At 32.3% G+C, this 18027-nt stretch overlaps 1 protein-coding gene across 1 annotated transcript; it reads left to right on the top strand.

Annotated features, from left to right (window-relative positions):
* Positions 1–528: 528 nt before the first annotated feature.
* On the top strand, positions 529–17522 carry LOC150101796 (calcium-activated chloride channel regulator 1-like). Its single transcript, XM_090400211.1, has 14 exons — positions 529–615; positions 2024–2193; positions 2313–2613; positions 4612–4718; positions 4966–5136; positions 5289–5419; positions 5576–5690; positions 8912–9136; positions 9543–9863; positions 10286–10570; positions 11120–11384; positions 11501–11635; positions 14310–14570; positions 16001–17522. Exons 2-14 carry the CDS (start codon positions 2029–2031, stop codon positions 16447–16449), a joined length of 2931 nt encoding a protein of 976 aa, XP_090256337.1. The 5' UTR covers positions 529–615; positions 2024–2028; the 3' UTR covers positions 16450–17522.
* The last annotated feature ends 505 nt before the right edge of the window (positions 17523–18027 follow it).

Genomic DNA, 18027 nt, shown 5'->3' with positions numbered 1-18027 from the left:
TGAACTTTTTTCTTTATTTTAATTCATGTTTTCTGTTTGCACTATTTTTATTTATTCATTTATTTCGTTTATACAACATGGCCAAAGAGCTTTCTATGTTTCCCAAAATTAAATTGAGCAAATATCATTAAAAATGAAAACGAAATGCAACATTTTTAAATTATCAGTAATAGTTTTCAATTATATCCGATTTCTATTTTTTTTTTAGAAAGGAATATTTTTCGATTTAGTCTATACTAGTACGTGTTACAAATAATTATCTTAGACATATTAAATACGGCTATTACTAAACTGAGGTGCAACAAGACAACAAGGACAAAACAAAAGTGTAATGGCCGGAAGATGCACTTTTGTCGCCTAATAAAAAATACTAGTCATTCTTTTGGACACCCTAATGACATGACTGTTTAAACTGAGTCATTTGTTGCTTCATTATCAAAGACGTAAAACATACCGGATATCAGGAAATGACGACTGACTGAATAAAGGTGTGAGTAGGTCTCACGCACCGAACCTGATAGTGCGTCAGTATCATAAAGTGTGCAGCGGTGAAACGACTCAGTCTGTAGTTTGAAGGAACAGAGAACTTGAGGAGACAAAACGCAACGCTAGCAGGTACGTGAATTGTTTTTGTAAGGAAGAAAGGTTTTTAATAGCCACTATACTTTAAACAATATTAAAGAATCTGTATTGAGAAAAGTTCAGTCTAGTGAACGATCATGTGGAATGAAAAACCAGTTATTAAAGTTCGTAACGATTAAAACCATTAATGTCGAGGAACCTATTTTATATCGGTTAACTGGAAAGCGAACTGTGTGATAAAGGATAAAAAAAAAAATTTATCCTTTATACAACTCTTATAGAGAATTCAAATAAAAAAAGAACTGGTAATAAGTTAAAAATACTTGTTTTAAAGTAACTATTATTTAAGATATCTGTTACTTTAAAGTATTTATTTTTTGTTTTAAACTTACTTTAATATTTTAAACAGATTTTGCACAAAACATTGCTGTTAATTTAATATCTGTATCATTTTATGTTGCCGAACTGGTACTTTCAACTAAGCAGACGACTCCCTATGCAGTATATATGTAAGCGTTTTCTTTTAAATAATTTAATATATATTTTATTATTAAATTATATAATACATAATTTAATAATATTTTATAATCTTTCTAACGTAATGTTTTTCACTTTTTACGCGATTCATCTTCATATAGAAATCTTTTAATATTGTATCTCGCGATTTGCTCACAAATTCCGAATTTCTGATTTTGCTAACAGCAAACAGACGACTAAGCTGGCAGAAATATGTTTATTTGAAGTGCGTGTCAAAATAAGCCGTAGTACTTTATATCGCTTACGGTAAAATAGTTTTGTTGATTTTATTCTTCCAAAATAATGTACGTTAAGTTTTATAAAGTTGACGTAATCATGAAGGGGAAAGAAAAAAGAATAATAACGCCATTAATTCTTCCTTCCAAAGTTCCTGAACCATTCTGATTATAATTGCTAACGATTTAGTGTAATTTCCATTCTGATTTTCTGTATTGTTTTCTATGACAATCTGCAACATACTTTTATTCACCTTTCCCCCTTTCAAAGTTGTACGTCCACTTCCTCTTGTAAAACTGGTTTTTCGATGCCTTCTGGGGTCACTAAAAAGGTGGAATAGACATTACGACCTTGGCCATTTATGCAGTCGTCATCAGTACAAACGGGAAAGCGGAAGTGGTGAAATGGTGACTCGAAGTCGATGACAATTAGCGCATGTTCAAAGAATTTGAAAGATCTTTAGGTGGGTTGTGTGAATCAGCGATTGAAAAATATTTCTTATGGTAAAAATGGCTGTATTTTGCTGGAGATGATTACAATGTACGCCTACGTAAATCATAAATTGTAACTGATTGGAACACAGCGCCATCTACGTCATTTTAGTTTTATATTATATTTATCTAGTTATTACAGTAGCGCCATTGTTATGAGAAAGAAATTCACTGGAGTTTTATTTATTTATTTTTAGTTACCATGGAAACAACTGGGAAATGGATGTTTGGGATTCTGATTGCCATCTCACTATTAACAATAACTCAGAGTTATTATCAAATCGTCTATGATGACGGTTATGATGACGTCCTGATTGCCATTGACAAGAGTGTTCCAGAAGACGAAAAGTTACTCGAAGACATTCGGGTAAATATTAGTTACTAGATTTAAACCAATAAATTACGATTTGTTAAAGTATCCACGCTTATAATTATTATCAATAATCTTCTGTTAAGCGATTTAACATTCTCTTTACATTATTGCAGGAAATGGTTACATATGCTTCCGAGTATTTACATACAGCCACCAGAGGTCGCGCATTCTTTAGAAATGTGACAATAGCATTGCCAAACACGTGGTCTAAGAAAGATGGATATATAATAACGAGTAAGATGGATTATTCTGCTGATGCCTCGATTAGGGTTAGTCCTCCAAACACTCTGTATGGAGACAGTCCCTATACACTCCAACCGGAAGGTTGTGGAAAGGCGGGAAAATATATTCACCTAACCCCAAACTTCGTAAAGGATTCAAGACTCACCCAAACAGAGTTGTATAGTAATGCAGGTAAAAAGTTCATGCTCTCAAGAAATTATGATTTTCATTGAAACATTGATTTACAATTATTACAAACCATGTTTTGTAACACCAGCTGTAGTTAAACATTTAAATAATTATAAAAATATAGCATTACTAATATTATTTTACTGTATGATCTAAAAATTTTGGATTATTTTAAAAATTATTAATAATTTCCAAGCTTAAGAAAACACCATTAAATTTTTAATATAATTTTGAATTAATTATACTTGATAGTGAACATTAACGAATATGGGGTGATGATTCATTCAATCCAATACCCTTGGAGGGTAATGGATGGCAATGCTGTAGCTAATGAAGTTTTAACTGAGGCTCGGCTATTGCTGTTACCCTCCTGCCATGATCAGAGCTTTAATTGGACAATAACACCTTATCCCTACACTGTCCTCTACAGATAACGGGGAAGATGAAAAGCATTCTTGCTTCGCCCCTTTAAGCCAGTCCTTATAAGGATTAACGAATATGGAGGGGTGAAGTTAATCGATCGTGAGATGCGGTGATTAATACCCTTGGAGGGTAATGGATAGCAATGCTGTAGCCAATGAAGTTCTAACTGAGGCTTGGTTATTGCTGTTACTCTCCATCCATGATCAGAGCCTCAATAGCTCAATAACACCTTATCCCTACACTGTCTTCTACAGATAACGGGGAAGATGAAAAGCATTCTTGCTTCGCCCCTTTAAGCCAATCCTTATAAGGATTAATGAATATAAATAAGATTACTTCAACCTTGGTATCTGAGAGAACACCCAGGGTAACAAATGGCAATGCTGTAGCCAATGAAGTTTTAACTGAGGATCGACTATTGCCGTTACCCCGCCATGACCAGAGCTTATAGCTCAGTAATACCCCCATTCATACATTTTCTTCTACAGATAACGGGGAATATGAAAAGCATTCTCGCTTAACCCATCTAGCCAAAAAAAATTAATAAATAAATATAAATGTTTAATATAATTTCGAATTAATAATACTCGATAGTGAATATCAATAAATAAATACGAATACCTAGTTATCAACAAGGTAGGATCGGATAGTTCGCCAAATGGTTTAAGGGAGTATGCTAAGAAACTAACAGGACTATTAAAAAGCACGGATTTGTTTCTTGTTTGAGTAATCTAGTTGTGTTTTATAATGAATAAACAAGGTTAGTTGATGAGGTAAAGAGATTAATGAAGTAGATGTGTGCCTGAGAGATCTCAAAGATTGTGTGTGTGTGTGTGTGTGTGTGTGTGTGTGTGTGTGTGTGTGTGTGTGTGTGGAGGATCTGTGGGATGCATTACCATAATGCGTTCTAGCAATGCATCCCACTGCTTTCTCTTGAGCAGCAAACACTTATTGAAAGTGTAACTTGCGAAGACTTTTGGGACTTCACAATTCAGAGAGGAAACATTTGGAATACAAATATGACTTACATTACTGTAGTCGAACAACACGTGCTGTTTATTGATGTGACTATACCAGGAAACAATAAAGTAAAAGAGAAACAGGACGTGGAAAAATAACCAAATATAGCGATGTGGAGATTGAAATTCAACGAATTTGGAGAAAAAAGAAGTAAAAAACATAACAACAAAAAATTCCAATTATAGGAGTGCCCGAAGCAATACCAAAAGAATTTATGAAACATCTGGTAAAGCTGATCGTCCGTTCAAATCCAAGAAACGGCAAATAGTTAGAACAGTTCAAATTTTTCTATGATATTGAGTCGCTTCCTAGTCCTTTGAATAATCCCCCATTGTCACATACCCATCAAAAATTTGCTAGTGTTATATTTTTCTTGTAATTTTTGATATTAAATCAATTATTTAAATATAAAAACGATAGTTTATAAATATAAAACGAATAATAAGTTTAATAAATATTTTTCAATCGCAAGGAAACACCAGACTATTTCTTTCATGCATTTATTTATATTTATATTATTTAAATTAAGAATGTATTTCTATTACTTCGTTTGAATAGGACGACTTCTGGTGCATGAGTGGGCTCATTTGAGGTACGGTGTATTTGACGAGTATGGCAGGCCTGGCGATGACTCCTATCCAGTTATATACGAAAAAGACGGAGAGGTACGTGATCTGCAATTAAATTTCATAATAAAGTTTAATATGCGGTTATATATATATATATATATATATATATATATATATATATATATATATATATATATATATATATACACACACAACTGGATATTTCACTAATGATAATTAAATCTAAAATTATAAATAAAAACAATTCATTTAATCCAATATATCTTAATTTATTGCATTCTATGATACATACATTTTTTAATAATTTTTCTCTCTCTTTTAGTTTTTTCCTACAACCTGTGTGGCCGGCATCAGAGGTTGGATGAGAAGGACCAATGGAGGAAAATGTCGAATTACCAAGGATTTTCGAGTGGACTCAGACTGTGTGTTCATTCCCGATGATCGAACGACAATTGCCAATGCATCTCTTATGTATGGCCCATTTTTACATTCGGTGAGTTTTTTGTTACCATCGATCTATCCTTTGGACTATATTTATCTTTCGTTTTTATTTTTATTCGTGTTAATATCGCTTTGGTCATTTCTAATTTAAATGTTTGTAAAATGTTCAACTAAAATATTTCTTCTTATTATTATTTTGAACAGGTTAACCAATTCTGCGATAATCAGGTAAATACGCATAATATGTGGGCGCCTAACGAACACAACACACATTGTCAATATATCAGCACGGAAGAGGTCATCAACAGACATCCTGACTTTTTAGAAAATAAGGGGTAAGCAATGCAACACATAACTATATGCGGAGCAGATTACATTTGATTTTAATGAAATAAATAAAAACTAATGGCAGTCAATAATTTTATTTATTTATTTTATTTTATGCAATTTTATTTATTTATTTATGTATTTATTTGTGCGGTTAATAATAGGGTGTTTTATGAGACAAAAGAGTCTTCTACTGTGCCGAATTTTCGAATCGTGTTTCCAAAACCGAACACTAGAGGTCGCTACGTATTAGCTATAGATGAATCCGAATTTCCTGAGGTAAGTAATGTATTGTAGCATGCTTAATACGCTTTTTTTTTTTTTTAATTTAATCAAGTACGGAACTTTGAAAATAATAACATCAGAATGTCACTTTTTGTTGATCCCTCTTACGTTTCCGCTTACGAAGGAAGGAAGGAAATTCAAGAGTTGAACCAGTTGTCATGTCATTTCTCGTGAAATCGATACATACACATCCTGTGTTCCACAAAATCAGCAAAGATCTTATTTTGAGATTATTTATGACGTTAGATAATATATAATTATTATATATTATAATTAGTAAACATAAAATCCATTATACCGCTTCTTAAACATTGTGCATTCTCACCATTCTCTTTAGCAAAGAATTCCCTGTTCCTACCACTGTCCATGAAAAAAAAAAAAAAAATCACCCTTCTACTCACTGTTTCCAGGGCTAAGTAGAAGGGTGACCCCCTAACCCTATAAACACCTCTCAGATGTTTAAATGTCTTCCAGTCGTCTTATAACTGCCGAACTCATCATATTACATGCCCACAGACTCTCCTCATAACCAACATTCTGCCGGCCTGGTTGCCGAGTGGTTAACGTACCCACTATTCAACCAACAGGTGGCGGGTTCGAATCCAGCTGCGGGCATGGATGTTTGTGATTGTGTTACCTGTACTGCTATTAACCTTCGATATGGCGCAGTATGAACTTTAGTGTCCATGCGTCATTAAAACCATAAATCATCACCACCCTGATATCATATTGGTTATCCGCCTCTCTACTTTCTCTCTTTCTTTCTCTCTCTCTCCAAGATTGCTTCATTCACTTCAAATCCTGGTCGCCAGATCTGAACACAATAATCCAGATGTTGTCTGATTGGAACTTTACATAACAAGTCGATCACCCTCTCTCAATGTCATTCTTAGTATTTCGCAATCATGTGGGTCGCTTAAATTTAAATTTAAAAGTTTTTTTCGCCCATCATAATTTCTCCTTTATTCTTATGTTATGGACATAATGGGGACAAATACAAAATAAGACGCAAGTTAGCAGCCACAAAAGCGCAAATTAGCAATCACGAAAACCTTGAATTATAGAGAACAGCAACTTTACAATTGCATTTGCTGGTTCCTCTTTCTCTTTTATCCTTGGCCTACAGAGGATGGTATTTCACCTACCTATCAGTTTAATAAAATAGAGTTCAAATAATAAACTTAGTTCAATAAAGAAAATACAGTTTTTATCTGTTTTTAAAAAGCGTGTTTCTGAAAAGATTTTATTGCATTCACTGAAATGAAACGCCCCCATCTGCCTTAAAAGAGAAAAAAAAAATCATTTGTACACTTTCGGCCATGACATATGCAAGTGAAACACTTTAAAAAGCTGACCAACAAAATGAGGACTACTCAAAGGCAAATGGAAAGATCACTGTTTGATCTTTCATTTACTTCTTCTTGCTATTCGAGATAGAAAGCACGGTACTTGGTTCAGAGCCATTGTAACATCAGAAGCTAAACAAATCATTAGGACTACCAGTAAATTGCAACTAAAATTTTTGAGTTAAAAAACTAGCGTATATTTTATTATTATATCAAAAACAGACTTTATATGTAATAATCTTAATCTTGTTATCTTCAAAACTACCTACGCTTATTACCCAAATATTTTAAATTCCGTAAACAAAAGACTGTTCTTGTTGTCAGTACGTAACGACTGCTGCAAATATTAGAACTTTTTCTAAACTATTTGCAAAGTAAGTGCTGAACTGTTCTAACATGCATCATAATAATGACACCACTTATAAATTAGCACGCACCGAGACTAACTTGCAAATTTGCTTTGTATATATTTTACTTAAATATTTGCAATTATTATATAATTTTTTAAAAAAATTAAGAAAACGTTTAATTTAAATAAATATTAATATTTTGTAATTTCAAAATATTTACAAAAATTAATTTTATACCTTTTTATAAAATAGTATAACATTTAATGATAAACTAACATTGTTTTTCTTAGCATTTAGAGGGTAATTGGATGGCAATGCTGTAGCCAATGAAGTTTTAACTGAGGCTCGGTTATTGCTGCTACCCCACCAATACCAGAGCTTATAGCTCAATAACACCCTCATCCATACGGGGAATATGAAAAGCATTCTTGCTTCATCCACCTAGAGAAAAAAAAAAAAAAAAAACTTAGCATTGATGCTAAAACAGCGAACATTTTTATTTATTTTATATGTGTAAATTAAAATATAAAAATATATTACAAATGAATTTTTTTATTTATATTTATATTATAAATAAATATATACCAAATTCGTGCAATCGATCGCATACAAACTGTCGAATTTCACATTTCTTAAAGATTAATTAAAAAGCTCTGAAAATGCGTTTATCTTTACTTTTCACTCACAGCACGATTACACAGCATTCTACGTTTACCAATCGAATACACACGTGACATTATCCTTAATATTGTAAGTGCGGTAACAATGATAATTGCATGTAACTGATAATCCCATATTTTATGATACTATGAGAAGATCGCTATGCAGTTAGTGTTACTGTTGTCTGTCAAGAGTGAACATATATCAGCATTTATCGTCATCATATATTGATGAATATGGAGTTGAACTGTATAAGAGTGTTGATTAGCAGGTGCTCGTGTTCGTACATGATAAAAGAAAAGTGGAGGAATAACAGCCAGTTCAGGGAGCAATACTCGGTGAAATATCTATAGAATGGCAATGCAGCAGAGTGGAGCATGACTTTTCTTCGCATATGCATATCAGGTCTACGGTCCATTCAACCTCAAAAAAACCTTGGTAATTCTTTTTCTTCCTGTGACCACTTGAATTTCCCCAAGTTTTTCCATGGCCTACGTCCAAAAGGTAGGTGAGTTTGCTTACATCTACTGTGAATCTAAAATAGCAGAATCTATGCATTGCTGATCACTTAGTAATTGATGTCTCCAGTAGTAGGGAAGTCGTTGTCTATTAACGAATGACCTCTTCCATTGTTTTGGAGAGTACTGACGTCAGAGCAATAGGGCCATAGATGGATGGTTGGATTTTATTTCAGTTTTTGAGGACAGGCTGGATAACAGATTGCTACCAAACTACGAATAGACGCTGAATGAGTTTGCTGATATTAAAATAAAATGAAATTAAAAAAAAAAGTATTAGAACTATAAAATAAGTCGTAGTAATAAATAGTTAATAACAACAAATGCTTTTACCTTTCCAGGGTGAAATTTTGCCACTTGTGAAGAAATCGTGTACCTTCATGATTAAAAATATGCTTCCGGATGAAGCCGAGATGGCTATAGTAGCTTTCGCCAATCAGGCCAGACTGCTTACGACCATGAAAAGAATCAAAGACAACAGAGAGAAAAAGGGCGCTTTCACTTTTCCAATTTCAGAAGAGTCTGGAGAGCCACTTATAGGAAATGCACTACATGAAAGTTTAACTGTAAGTACTTATTTCTGAATATTTTCATTATTATTTTGATATTAATATTAATCAACATTAAATTACTAAATAATTAATGATTTTTCCAATAAAAAATAATTTTATTGAGACTTTTTTCAACTATATGTAAAAACTATTATACACCATATTTATTATATAATAATTATGACTTAAGTAGTTTAATTAAGCAAACAAGTTAAGAAATAATAACTTATGTAACTGGCATCAGTAACTTTAATGTACGACATACAACAATGCCTTAATTTTTAATCGTGATCATTATACATTATGAAATGAATTTATTTTGAAAATATTTTTTAAATGAATGAGAAATAATCGCGAAAGTTGTCATTAACGATTTGTATAATTTAAATTCATTCCCATAAGTTTGTGTTTGTATTTATAGAAGGCATTACTTGAACCAAATACGTCTCCAGAAGGCGGCATAATCATTCTGATTACGAATGGTGACAGTGTATCCAATACAGAACAGCAATTCGCTACACCTCTTTCTGTCGCTTTGAAAGAAGTGGTCAATGCTAAGGTCGTCTTGCACACTATAGCAATGGGTGAGAATGGTCAGGAAAATCTTAAAAATCTCAGTGAAGTTACAGGTGGCTTGAGCTTTGTAGTGAAGAACCCAACCGATATAGGGACAAATGAACTCACCCATGCACTGAAAGAGATTGTAGCTTTACAAAAATATCCAGAAGAGAAGCCAGTAAAGGTAAATGATTTATTTTTTATTTGTATTTTGCTTGATTTTCCACATTTTACCCTATATAAAGAAGCGTAGATGTTGTAACTTTGTCATCTCTAAATCTGCTTCTCTTTCAAAACTATACTTTTTTTTTAAATAAGAATAATGAGTTACTTTACAGTATGACCGCTTTAACTATATGTCGCTCTCGTCTTCACCGCTTATAATAATGCATTTATAGATAATTGTTATTTATATAATTATGCAATGTTATCATGCTAAATGCACTGGATTTTAGACACGGTCCTGAATATTTAGTTACATATTCTTTGTCAATTTTTTTTTTAATACGAGCATCGCTATTACATTGATATTTTGATTGTTTTCACTAAACCCTTCAATATAATTGGCTTTTATTATTGATTTATTTTTTTATTTTATTTTTTTAGATATCTGAAGACTTTATTTATGTGGGAGATCATAGTAATAAGTCAATCAATGTTAAAATAGAGGAGGGATTCCGTACGCAAGTCTTTGCAATTTTTTCACCAAAAATTAAACATCTCTATCTGAGGTTTTATTTTGATGATGGCGAAATGACGAACTTTACTTACAACTTCAATATGAGTGAAAATGCGCCAATGAACATTGCTGCTCCAGTTGTAATTTCTAATATAAGTCAAGTAGCTGGTGAAACTTATTTCATCTATTCCATTTTTGAATCCTTTACTTACGTGAGTACTTTACGTTTTATGTATTCTTCTTTGAAATCTTGAAATAAAAGAGGAAATTGTCATTACGCAAATGTCTATTAAAATTGATGCTGTAATAATGTAATGTTACATTAGCCTAACATATCCATAAAATATCGATAACCGAAGATCTAAAAAAAGATAGACGTAAAAAAAATAAGTAATTAAAAATAAATAATTTAACTTACAAAACTTTCATAGTTTCTACATTCGGCTTTGAAATAATGCTGGATCTCTTATTCGCTTGATTTTTATAATTTTACATCGCCGAACTGAAGCCTTTGAGCTCTTTAAATACCTGGTTTATATAAATTATCGTAAGCATTAACCAGATCAATGAATAATTAAAAATATAATAATCATTTATATTCGATTTACTCTGTTTAAACAATTAGCAATGCATTTATAAAGTAGATCTGAATTTAGTAGAATCGAAAAATTCCAAATCATTTTCTTATCAACTCAGAAAATGTCTTGTTATTAAGGGAAAGGGAGACTAATCTTGTCCCTTTTTTTTTTGTCTGCTTACAGATTAATCGAGTCGAATTGGGGAATAGGTTTAGCGAGCCTGTAGAAGCCACGATGCGCGTCACGTTTGCGGCTTACAATGCTACCGATAAACCAGTTAGGGTTCAAGCTTGGGTCGACCAAACTGTGCTGTCTAAACCGGAATCCGTACGAATATTTACAGAGGTCACGAAAGGTTTCAGCAGTGTCCTTGGTGCAACAGTATTAGCGACTATTTCGCTACCAAATGGCCACACAAAACGTATTCCTCTTTATGACAATGGAGTAGGTAAGCATTGCGCATACTTTCTATCGTAAGCCTTCTCTACATTTATTGACAGTAAGAAATGTTATTAATACCAGTGATTCCATAACTCAGTTGTTGACCTCCTTTTTTTTTTTCAGGCGCTGACATCAGAAAGAATGACGGAGTTTATTCTAGTTCATTCGGCCACTTCAACGGTACTGGTAGCTACCCTGTTGTGATCCGAATACACGGTGTCAATGCCTTTCTTGGTACACCCGAGGCTGCAATGCAAGGTAAAATAAAATAGTTACTTAAAAGGTAACTATTTTATTCCACTATCATTACAATTCATTAATAATTCTATCATATACCGCTAGATGGCTCCACGATATCCTATTACGAAAATAAGTCTTTCAAATGTGTCGTTATATTCCCTCCATCTGACTGCTGCAAGCAGAGAATAACAAAAGAATTATCACCTATTAAAAAAACACGAAAGAAGTAAATAAGTAAAATCGTATTTTTTTTTTTTCATATACATTGTAAAACTACTGTATTTGCATAACACAAGGGCAACTTTACTTAAATTGAGGAAACAACGTTAGCAACCAATCTTCCATGAAAAATTTCTGGCATGAAACCAAGTATCTGAGCTGTGGTAATTTTCAGCCGAAACAGGATACAGAGAAAAACAACCATTTAGCTGTTGTTATAAAACAATGGTTTTAAACGTCAATTTGATTCTTCAATATGTCACGAATTTAGCAATTTTAAGCCAGTTTTCACTGGTTTTGTAGATCTAGTTTAACTTATCCACAAATTCTATACAAGGTTAAAATCTAGTTTTAACCTATTATTATGAGTAGACTCACTCTGTTTTCAAGCCAATCAAATCATTCACATCAATTAAAACATTTCACGAATCTAAAATATCAACACCTACAGATGTAGATGTGACGAAAATTCGCCCAGTTTGGCTGCCTCGTTTGTCAGATGATCAAAAGCATTCGTTTTAAAAACTCGGTACAAATATATGATAGTGTTTAATTGTTAAAAGAGTTAGGATTTAAAATGTTTTATTGTTATTTCTATTTTAATTATTTTTTTATTATTACATTATTATTATTTTCATATATATATATATGAAAATAACTGAAAAATCTTCTTTACATGCCTCGTATAATTGGTTTAAACATAGTTTTAACCTTCTGTTAAGCGTGGTTTGCTACTAAAAAAAGCAAGTTGCATTACTCGAAAAACAAGTGTTGATCTCTCTCTCTCTCTCTCTCTCTCTCTCTCTCTCTCTCTCTCTCTGTATCATTTAAAGTACATTTTAACTTCTGTTACATGCTAAAGTACTTAGTATATTATTTATCTGTTTTATTATTTACATTATATTTATAATATACTTAATAATTATTATATATAACACACTTTACTGTTCATTTCTTTCAATAGTGTTACGTGGTATTTGAATAAAGATTTTCAGCTATTTCGGTTATTTATACGTACTACTTATTTCATATTTTATGCTGTCATATACTTTAATATGCAAATAAAATATTTTATTAATTATATCAGAATTCTCTGAAAAGGTTTAAAAAATACTGATTACTTACGAACATATTCAAACACACCTGATATTTATATACATGTTTCTTTTATTTGTTTCATTATAGATATTATTACATACATTTACAACCCAATGTCATCCATCATGGCCCTATATATGCTAATGATACAGCATTGTTAGCAGATCTCTCCGAACACACTCATTACTAGAAAGCTTCAAGAAAACCTTCTAAAGTTAGAAAGATGGTTCTCCAAATGGAGACTGCAAGTAAATCCCCAAAAAAGCTCAGCCATTCTCTTCACGAAAAAGTCGATATCTCCTGCAGGAGACGTCTTACTATTCAGTACTAAAATTCCCTGGCAAAGAGAAACAAAATACCTTGGTTCGTGCTCGACAAAAAATTAACTTTTAATCAACACATCAAGGCAACGCGTGCAAAGGCATCTAAAGCTATCGCCCAGATCTACCCCTTAATTAACAGGAACAGCAAGCTAAACATCAGAAACCAAATTGCTTTTATACCAGCTGATGATTCGTCCTATAGTCACTTACGCTTCTCCAGCCTGGAGCCACACCTCCACTACAAATATTATCAAACTGCAACGTTTACAAAACAAGTGGTTGCGAATGATCCTGAACGCCCCATGGTTCATCAGAAACAATCAACTTCATCGAGATACAAATATTCCTTATATCTTCTCTTTCCTAAAATCTTTAGCAACAAAGTTCTTCCTAAAGATGTCCATACACCCCAATGATCTAGTTCAGCAAGCTGTAGCGTAGAAGGCAACGGATATATTCAAAGATAAAAGACCAAAAGCCATTTTAACTTTCTGTAGCGATGCATAATCTCCATGCTCATCCATTCTACCCTCAGTGTTAGCCGTAACAGATAGCGGGGAATATGAAAAGCTTTTTGCTTCACCCCTAAAGACATTAATATCAATTGTCAATTACGTAAATTTCGTTTTAGATTTTATTACGCAAATAAATTAATAAAAATATATTTATATGCGTAAATAAATACTTACATACTTAAATAAATATTACACAAATACAATAATAAATATTTATGTACTTACTCTGATCTCTCGAGTTCATATGTTTCGTTATAGAAGTAATTATACAAAAAAAGTGAAATATCCACAACACAAATAATAATAATACAGGCATATTATATAATAATATGATTTCTACAAACACACCGATAAATAATATGATTTTTATATATTTAAAAGATATCAAATATTTCATATATTTGTAAGATGGTACTTCTAAGAAGACATCAATGTGTTAATTCCAAGTGAATAGATACACACACCTAACATTTACACACTTATCTCTTTAATTTGTTTCGCATAGAAATAATAATCACCATGTTGCGTATTTTATAGGTCGTCCTAGTGGAATGTCTTCAGCCAAGTTTGTGGCCAGCGATTTTGAATCGTCCAACGAAATAGAAGAAAGAGATATTCGCGGAGAGTCACTTCCAGTCTTTAATCGCGTAGCCCATGTAGAATTTGAACTCTTGGATGCAGATGAATCAGAAATTAACTCACAACCACCTACTAGAATTACCGATCTGAGGGTGACGAATGTAACTAGTGGGGATATTGTTACTTTAAGTTGGACATCTCCTGAACAAATTAGCGAAGGTAAGTTGTTAAGGCATATATCGTATGTTGTTTATTACTTTACAAGGATTAAATGGTTAATTCATTTTTTGTATTATTATTATTATTATGAACTAATTAACAAATGATTTGATAAGCACACGGCACTGAAGCGAGCATTTTTGCTATAAACATGCAAATACCTGTAATGTCAGCTCCTGAACAATGAGACTGTAAGTTGGATTAGGAAAGATCTTTGTGTGTGTGTGGGTGTGTGTTGTGGTGGAAATAAATAAATAATAATAAAACCTAAATAAATCATGTTTATTTATTAAAAAAAATATAATAACAAGCGCCCTCTAATAATTCTGTTTTCTCATTTATACTCGATTTTTCCCTTAATAGATCCTTTCTTAATCGATTCAACTCTCTTTATCTGAGTATTGCAATATTTAATCAACTTGAATTCGAATCCCTTCTAATACACAAAGAACGGTTATAAGACTTTTTTCGTCTGAGTTAAGCAGTCTCATGCCGAGGGCAAAAGAACTGTTCCATCCGGAAACCCAGGATTTTGATCCCGACCAAAGACAAACGACCAGAAGAACACACGCAATGCACAAACTTAACACACCACTAGCTTCATTGTGTTCATTACTTTGACTGTGATTCGCAAACAGTCCAAATCATTTATTTAAAGTTTCCCAAAATACGATCATTCTCGACCGATTTTTTTTTTAATTGTTTTAGGAAAATGTGTAAAAATAGTTACCGAGTGATATTATGCATGAATAAGAAATGAAAATGAAGATGTGATAAAGACGTCAGTTGCGGGTGATATAGTTGTTACAGAAGCCATTGAAAGAACCGATGAAACAAAACGAAATCATAAATTAAATTCCTCAAAATTTCGGAAGAATCTAACAAATAAAACATTTAGAGGATTGAAATTATTGTCTCAAAAAAAAAAAAAAAAAAATCAATAAAAAATGTAATCCTGGGTTAACCGGATTTTGCTATTAACTACCCTACTACTAATTCCTGTCCACCTCAGTAAAGCTAGAATCCATTGTATCCCAAACATATAACATAACTTCATTAAAAATTAATTACTTTTATGTAATATAATTTTATTAACTACGTTTATCTGATATCATATACTTAATAAGTGCTTTAATATCGGTACATAAGCTGACATAGTTATAAAAATACTCAGTGAAATTTAATTAATTAAAAAAATGAAACTAAAACAATTTACAGCTAATAAATCTATTTCGAGTAAGTTTAAGTTTCCGTGTGTTTAATTTTTCCAAATAATAAATAATTCATTTCTGTCGCCAGGTGGCAGCACATTTATGAGGAATTAAATATTATTTAGCATTCTTAAAATTGTTTCGGTTTCTGAATATTATTATTTTCGAATACTATTAATAAAATATCACAAAACACTTATTATTATTTCTTTTATTTAGACACCGTTATCGATCTTAGAGCCAGTCGACGAGGAGAAAATCTGATCCACGATTTTGATGGAATTCCTAAGTTTAATGAAACTGATATTGTTGATGGCGATTTCACGCCAAAACCATCTGGTGAAGAGCAAATCTTACACGTGAAAGTGAACAAAACACTCGATGGGCTAAACTCCACTCAGTCAGCTGATTTATATTTTGCCATCAGGATGGTTGTTAAGAACGTATCTGCAAGCGAAACATCCAACATTGCTGCTGCTCATTTTGGATATACATTACCGCAAACTGATGATGGCGAAAAGGATAAGAATAAGAACAACACAACAGCAATCGTAATTGGAGTCATAATAGGTTGTATTATAGTGTTGTTCCTTGTGGGTGCAATATTCATCTATCGCCGCAACAAAAGACACGATTATGATACCGTGAACGGAAAAATTCAATCTTGAGGCACCGATTGGACTTATGAACGAACCCTGTGATTTCTATAAGTTGTTGGGAAAATTCAAACCAAAGAACAAAGCGAGTACAATGTGAAATTAGCCACATAGGAAGCCGAAATAAGAGAAAAAATATTTGTGTATTGAAGCCTAACTGTTGATGATGTAACGAATGTTTTAAATTTTATGAAATTCCATTTGAAATATTTAAAAAAAGAATTCTTCTGATCTGTTAAGAGTGGGTACCTCCGGCATACAAACTCTAGTCCCATGTATGCGTTAGCATTCGGTAATCTTATTGGAGGACTTAATTCTAAAGATTTATAAACAGGAGAAGCAAAATCACTTTCTAGATTTCGTCTAAGTTGAAAGAACCCCGATGTAAAATAAATAGCACCGATGTTGCCTACTTCCTGCCATTATTTCATTTTTTTTTTTTTTTTTTTTTGGGTGTCGTATAACTTTAATATGTTCATAATATCACGTGTTTTGCGCCTTAGAATGAAATATTGTGACTGTAAAATAAGCATACAACAACTCATCTCATGACATGTATAATATGATTCATCCAGTCCCATATTCTATATATATTCGTTATTTTGAATTGAATACGAGTCAAAATTCCGATTTCTCGGAGTGTTTTGACCTGCATTCAATTCAAACTGTGAAAACACACACAGCAAATACATTTTCATATAAATAATAATAATTTCCTTTCTAAAGTTTATTCATTATCTGATACCGAATCCGCTGTCACTAAATAACACAATCAGTCAATATTTATTTCCCACAAAAATGCGAAACTATGACATTATTTCAACCACAGTTGTTGATTTTATACTGTGATATACTCTTGCTGCAATGTGTACTTAAATTATTTGTTAGTGTGTTATCTTATCCCCTGTTGCCAATCTAAGAACGGACTGAAATTTGATTCAAAGAAGAAAAATTGTGTAATGATTTTGTCACCTTTTTTTTTTAGCATTATATTGTTTCATTCTCGTTATCTGAATATTTATGTGATTGTTACTTTTGTATGCTCAAGTTACTGATATAAAAAGAATAAAATGTTTGTTGTTTTATGTGCGCTTATTTTTCTTAAATAAAAATACAGTTTAACTCATAAAATAAAAGTTATAAATACATAAAACAGTAACAAATACATTTTGTAATAGTTAGGATTCGGCAAAATTATAAAGAGAAAAAATAATAATCATAATTATAATCAGAAAAGAAGGACTTAATTCAAATACAGATGTTCCAGAAATATCCTCACGGTTTTCCCAATTTTCAGACGCACCCACTCTTAAAATGTATGACGAATACGACGAATAACATTTCTGGCTAGAGGGGTGAAGCAAGATTGCTTTTCATATTCCCTTTTGTCTGTAATGAAAGAACTTTGAATGGGGTGTTCGTGAGCTATATGCTCGCCCAGTGAGGGCAGTGAAATTAGCTGTGTTCAGCTGGACGTGAGATTGACTTCGGCCTATTATATTTGTAACATTCCGCTTCATTATATTCCGAAGCTTCTTTCATCGACGGGTTTGGGTCCGTGCTTGTCTTGGTAAAGAACTTCTCAGCTAG

The sequence above is a fragment of the Typopeltis vanoorti genome, chromosome 11 (assembly GCF_054136105.1).
Source record: "Typopeltis vanoorti isolate ZY-2024b chromosome 11, IOZ_Tvanoo_1.0, whole genome shotgun sequence".
NCBI classification, from domain to species: domain Eukaryota; kingdom Metazoa; phylum Arthropoda; class Arachnida; order Uropygi; family Thelyphonidae; genus Typopeltis; species Typopeltis vanoorti.
The sequence above is the reverse complement of the archived record's forward strand: the minus strand, read 5'-3'. Positions and strand labels throughout refer to the sequence as shown.

Coding starts and splice junctions, on each gene's coding strand:
- LOC150101796 (XM_090400211.1), top strand. CDS start 2,029: ATGGAAACAACTGGGAAATGGATGTTTGGGATTCTGATTGCCATCTCA. Junction 9,137..9,542: donor CACTACATGAAAGTTTAACT/GTAAGTACTTAT, acceptor TTGTATTTATAG/AAGGCATTACTTGAACCAAA. Junction 11,385..11,500: donor TCTTTATGACAATGGAGTAG/GTAAGCATTGCG, acceptor TTTTTTTTTCAG/GCGCTGACATCAGAAAGAAT.